At 42.2% G+C, this 6,015-nt stretch overlaps 1 protein-coding gene across 1 annotated transcript in view; it reads left to right on the forward strand.

Moving 5' to 3' along the window:
• The window catches only part of Trpa1 (transient receptor potential cation channel subfamily A member 1), a 56,227-nt gene extending 50,528 nt beyond the window's left edge, over positions 1-5,699 (forward strand). Inside the window, exons 25-27 of the mRNA XM_052175931.1 lie at positions 460-570; positions 3,911-4,008; positions 4,624-5,699. Coding sequence (XP_052031891.1) covers positions 460-570; positions 3,911-4,008; positions 4,624-4,846 — 432 coding nt within the window. The 3' untranslated portion in view covers positions 4,847-5,699. The remainder of the gene's footprint in view (positions 1-459; positions 571-3,910; positions 4,009-4,623) is intronic.
• The last annotated feature ends 316 nt before the right edge of the window (positions 5,700-6,015 follow it).

The raw sequence follows: 6,015 nt of genomic DNA on the forward strand, positions 1-6,015 counted from the left end.
GATTTATGCAGTTAGTGGCATTTGCATATTCACTTCTCCAGCTTAGTCATCCATGCTTACCTGTCCTGGGCACATCATACCATTCAGACTTCCCAGCAGTACTAGACGCTTGGGATTATAACACCCCAAGAAGGGGCAGGTTATCTCATTCTTCTTTGCATGTCCAATGTGGATTCCCATCCCTGAACACTAAACTCCAGCTTGCTTATATTAAATACTTCAACCATTTGTCTCAGAGCACTAGTGAGACACTTGTTGCTTTCTGGTCTCATGAGTAATGGATTAGGTGAGGGAGGGGCTGTCACTGAGCTAAGGAAGGTGGCAGGGGAAGACAACCTGGTCAGCTCACTCATCGTGTATAAATTGGGACATGGGAATCCATTTTTTTATTTTGTTCTAGATGTGATTGTTTTAGATACTAATGAATGATTTTATCAATATATCCAACATGCATTTTAGGTGGAACTTCATACCAACTTAGAAAAAAAGCTGCCACTCTGGTACTTACGCAAAGTGGATCAGAGGTCCACCATCGTGTATCCGAATAGACCCAGGCACGGCAGGATGCTAGTAAGGAGTACTCTTATTTATCTATCTGTCTGTCTGTCTGTCTATCTATCTATCTATCTATCTATCTATCTATCTATTTAAAACTCCAGATTTTATTCCCCTCCTGGTCCACCCTCTGACTGTTCCACATCCCATACCTTCTCCCTGCACTCTTATCTCCACGAAGATGTCCCCACTCCCAATCCCCACCCCACTAGACTTCTAAATTCCCTAGGGCTTCCAGTCCCATGAGGGTTAGGTGTATCTTGACTAAACCCAGACCCAGAAGTCCTCTACTGTATATGCGTTGGGGATCTCATATCAGCTGGTGTATGCTGTCTGGTTGGTGGTCCAGTATCTAAGAGATCTCAGGGGTCCAGGTTAGTTGAGACTGTTGGTTCTCCTACAGGGTCACCCCCCTCCTCAGCTTCTTCCAGCTTTCCCCTATTCAACCACAGGGGTCAGCAACTTCTGCCCATTGTTTGGGTGAAATATCTTTATCTGATTATTTCAGCTGCTTGTTGGGTCTTTCGGAGGACAGTCATGCTAGGTCTCTTTTTGTGAGCACTCCATAGACTTAGTAATAGTGTCAGGTCTTGGGACCTCCCCTTGGGCTAGATCCCACTTTGAGCCTGTCACTGGACCTTCTTTTCCTCAGGCTCCTCTCCATTTCCATCCTTGCAGTTCTTTCAGACAGGAACAATTATGGATCAGAGTTTTGAGTGTGGGATGGTAACCCCAACCTTCTTTCTACTGGAGGTGGGCTCTACAAGTTCCCTCTCCCCACTTTTGAGCATTTCATCTAAGGTCCTCCCTTTGAGTCCTGTAAGTCTCTAGCCTCCCAGATCTCTGGTACATTCTAGAGGGTTCTTCCTAACCTCCTACCTCAGGAGGCTGCCTGTTTCCATTCTTTCTGCTGGCCCTCAGGGCTTCGGTCCTTTTCCTCCATGTTCCTGATCATGTTCCCCTCTCTGTGCTCCCCCATCCTCTTTCTCTCCCAGGTCCCTCCCTCCTGCCCCCTTGTGGTTGCTTTCTTCTCCCTCCCAAGTGGGACTGAGGCATCCTCACTTTGGCCCTTCAGCTTGTTGACCTTTTTTATTTCTGTGGACTGTATCTTGGGTTTTCAGCACTTTTTCTTTCTTTCTTTCTTTCTTTCTTTCTTTCTTTCTTTCTTTCTTTCTTTCTTTCTCTCTCTCTTTTTTCTTTTCTTTTTTCTTTTTTTTTTTTTTTGGCTAATATCTACTTCTTAGTGGGTACATACCATGCATGTCCTTTTGGGTCTGAGTTACCTCACTTAGGATGATATTTTCTAGTTCCATCCATTTGCCTGTAAAACTCAGGTTGTCCTCATTCTTAAAAGCTTCATAGTATTCCATTGTGTAAATGAACACATTTTCTGTATCCATTCTTCTGTCGTGGGAAATCTAGGTTGTTTTCATCTTCTGGCTATCACAAATAAGCCCGCTATGAACATAGTGGAATATGTGCCCCTGTAGCATGGTGGGGCATATTTTGGGTATATTCCTAAGAGTGATATTGCTGGGTCTTCAGATAGATCTATTTCCAATTTTCGAAATGACCCTGAGATTCGACTTTATACCAATCAGAATGGCTAAGATCAAAACGTCAGGTGACAGCACATGTTGGCAAGGATGTGGAGAAAGAGGAACACTCTTCCATTGCTAGTGGGATTGCAAACTGGTATAACCACTCTAGAAGTCAATCTGGAGGTTCCTCAGAGAATTGTCAGTAGTGCTCTTAAGGAAAAGAATACTAAGTAATGGTATGCGACATCCAGTCATTATGCTGTTCTCAGCAGTCCCCTAGAAGGCTTTGAATGTACTCTGCCTGTGGGAAAGAAGTGGCTGTAATTTTGTAAGTGCACAACATATTATATGAAAGTATCAGGATGCTGGGAGGGAGGCAGCTGTTCATGCACAGCAGCACATGGGATTCGCACATCTGTGTGCAGCAAGCCCAGGCAGGCAGATGGGGCTGCTTTACCACTTTTTTTTTTTTAGTAGCTGTCTGTCAGGGCAGGTGTTCAGTGCTTAATGTGCTTTTTCTGATCACTTGCCTCATACACTTATGTGTAGGTTTATGTTCAGATGTGTGTATCTAAGTGAAAATAAAGAACACACACTGGAGAATGACTATTGAAATGGCATGTTAAAACACTCAAAGGGAAGGCCAGGACCATGTTCTATAGGAGTGAATAGACTGTTGTATTGAAAATCAGAAGTTCCAGATCCTAACTTTGCCATGCACAGGCTGGCGACATCTTTATGAGTCCTCTTCTGAATTCTTTGCAGGTTACTTTTACCTGTATAGTCAGTAAATCATACCTGTCTATCAGTTTAAGTTTTATTTTAATTCTGTGCTATCCCTCAGCCTTGTATATGGTTGCAATTGCCAGCTAAGCCTAAGAATATCCAATAACTCATATCTCAAGATGAGAGCTTACTTTTAAGATCCAGACCCCTGTCTTCAACTGGCTACCTTATATCTCCCCTTGTCTGCCTCAAAGCTTCTGTTGTAAACTTAGCACACCCAAAGCCTAGCTCACTCCTTACAGCCTTCACCTGCTCCTTGCCACAATGAAAAGGTCCCAGTGTTTCTCCAAAGCTCGTTGCTTCAGTCTGTATACTATTCATCAGCCCGTGTGGGCCAGCCGTCCTCGTTATGCGGAAAAGCCTGTTTCCTCTTGCTCTGCTCTCTGCTTCACCTGCTTCACGTTGTTTCTACACTTGCTCCTCTTGACTGCTGGTTGGCCTGGGATCCCAGAACTGTCTCGTGCTGAGTTGTTTCACATCTATCCCTGACCTTCTCTCATCACCTCTGATTTCAAGGGCACTCAGTTAAGCTCGGACCTGTCTCAGTCTTAAAGAGATCCCTGGCGTGTGCAAGATCTGTGGTCTGTCTGTCGCTGGTACCAGAGAAAAGGGGGACACTAAGTTTAAAAATTATTAAAATTTAACCTCAGAAATGTCTATATGTGGGCCATTGTTCAGTAGTTGAGTCACGATGGATAAAGAGGCAGAGCAGTTTTAAAAAATTAACACTGTATGTGGAATAGGCCTAACATAATGCAGAATGGGCATCTTTCATGAGGATTTGTAAAATGGCACAATAAAATCCTTTTTAACAGCCCTCTTCCACATTTATGCCCTCTGTATCATTTGCAATCTTAAATCTTTCTTTTGTCAATGATTTCACTGTAGTCTTCGGCCTGATGGTTTCCCAGGCAGACAGAAAAAAAATGTCCTATTGAGCCTGACTTGGAGGATGAACTTTGATGCATGCATATGAAATAGTTCCTGAATTTAATCCACCTTTAATAACTACTGTGTTTTATCCACAGCGGTTTTTTCATTACTTTCTTAGTATGCAAGAAACAAGACAAGAGGTACCAAACATTGACACATGCTTGGAAATGGAAATATTGAAACAGAAATACCGGTATGTATTTTTTCATCTGTCTTCATGTGAAGACAGGTGCATTATGATAGTGGTCTTTATATTGTATATGAACTTAAGGTTTACTAAGTTGCGTGTGTACTCAAAACCAAAAGGCATTGTTTCAGACTCAACTTATTTGTGGCCATTCACCAACCAGTTTGCCCTTCCAGGAGTCAGTGTATGAGACCTAAGTGCCAATTTCTTATTCCTGGGTTTGTTATCATAAATCCTATTTTTCATGAGCCATCTGGGTTCATGTAACAGAACCCTTAAAGACATGAAGAATTCTTGGAATAGTTACTTAGTGGGCAGGTGTTATGCAAGAGGGCTCTACAGTTACCTGAATTTGCCAATCACCTATTTAGTAACTATGCCCATGGGAAGACTGCTTAACTGTTCTATGCATGCTTCACATCAGTAACAGTAAACTAGAGCTAGTCACATACTAGTCTCTAACTTAGGGGAGCACTTGAACTTTCAGAAGCTGGTGGCTTCTCTGAGGCTGCACGCTGAGTACAGTTACCTGGTGCAGAACATTTCCAGTCCCCAGTCCTTGCTGCAGTCAGAGGGGCTTAAAAATGATTAAAAGTACGTTCATAACTCATGTTCTCACAGGCTGAAGGACCTCACGTCTCTCTTGGAAAAGCAGCATGAGCTCATCAAACTCATCATCCAGAAGATGGAAATCATCTCGGAGACAGAAGATGAAGATAACCATTGCTCTTTCCAAGACAGATTCAAGAAGGAGAGGCTAGAACAAATGCATAGCAAATGGAATTCTGTCTTAAACGCAGTTAAGACTAAAACACATTGTTCTATTAGCCACCCAGATCTTTAGTGGGGTGTCTTAGGGGAGTAGGAGACTGCTTTACTTACATCAGCGAATTTCAGTATGAAAAGAGCAAAGAAACAGAAGTTTGACTCATGTCACTGCATAATAGATCCTAGTTCCTACAAATTCTCCCATATATATGTTCATATTTTTGTCAATCACTATGTATTGAGAAAATTCTTTTTGACATGTTTAAATCAAACTTTAATGAAGGGTAATCTCTTTCGAGTGAATAAAAAGCAGGGTTGTTGGGATGCACATTAGGAAGGACAAGAATTAATCTAACTATTAAGTCAGGACACAAATACATAATACAAGATGCACATAATCCCAAGTATCATATTTAACCTCCTACTATGTAAAACCTTCCTGTGTCAGAACCTGGGTGGGACATTGTAATCTCTGTTCCTAGTATGACTAAATAACAGTCTGACCCTCCTTGTCCCATCATACATAACATTGTTTTGAGCCATATAACCAAAGTCCTAGTTAGTAGAATGTGATAAGTATGAATGTTACAACAGAAATGTGTTCCCTCTGTATGGATTCATTAGTTGTGGTGGTTTAAATGAGAAACGTTGCCCACAGATGCATGCATTTAAACCCTTGATCCCAGTCGGCGCTGCTGTGTAGGGAGGCCACACAACCTTGTTTGCTTTCTCCTTGCTGGGTGTGACAGAAATGAGATCAGTCCGTCTCCTGCTCCCGCTGCCATGCCCTCTTCTCAATTATGGACCCTTTCTGAAACTGTAAGCAAAAATTAACTGTTACTTCCTCACGTTTCTTTTGGCCATGGTATTATATCATAGCAACAGAAAGTAACTTACTTATGTACCAGTGATCTTAATAAAGGGTAGAGCCTGTGCACTCATTCCTCGGGGACAGTGGTATGAACTTTTATTGCGCCGAGCCTTTTGGAACCGGAAATGCGCTGTCATTGGATTGCCGCCTTTGCTCTTTTCTTATATAATACGAAGTGCAAATGTAACAGATAGCCAGGCTCTGAGCCTCATAAAGTTATTCTCATGCTCAGTCCCTCACTAGCTCCTGGGAATATCTATCCTATGAACATGACTTTGACTATGCATGTCCTAATGTTATGCAGATAGTGTTGTTCTGAGTGTTTTATGTTTCTTTTTCTATTTGCTATTCTTTTCCAATAGATGTTATGCTCA

This window comes from Apodemus sylvaticus, chromosome 3, assembly GCF_947179515.1.
Source record: "Apodemus sylvaticus chromosome 3, mApoSyl1.1, whole genome shotgun sequence".
Classification (NCBI taxonomy): Eukaryota; Metazoa; Chordata; class Mammalia; order Rodentia; family Muridae; genus Apodemus; species Apodemus sylvaticus.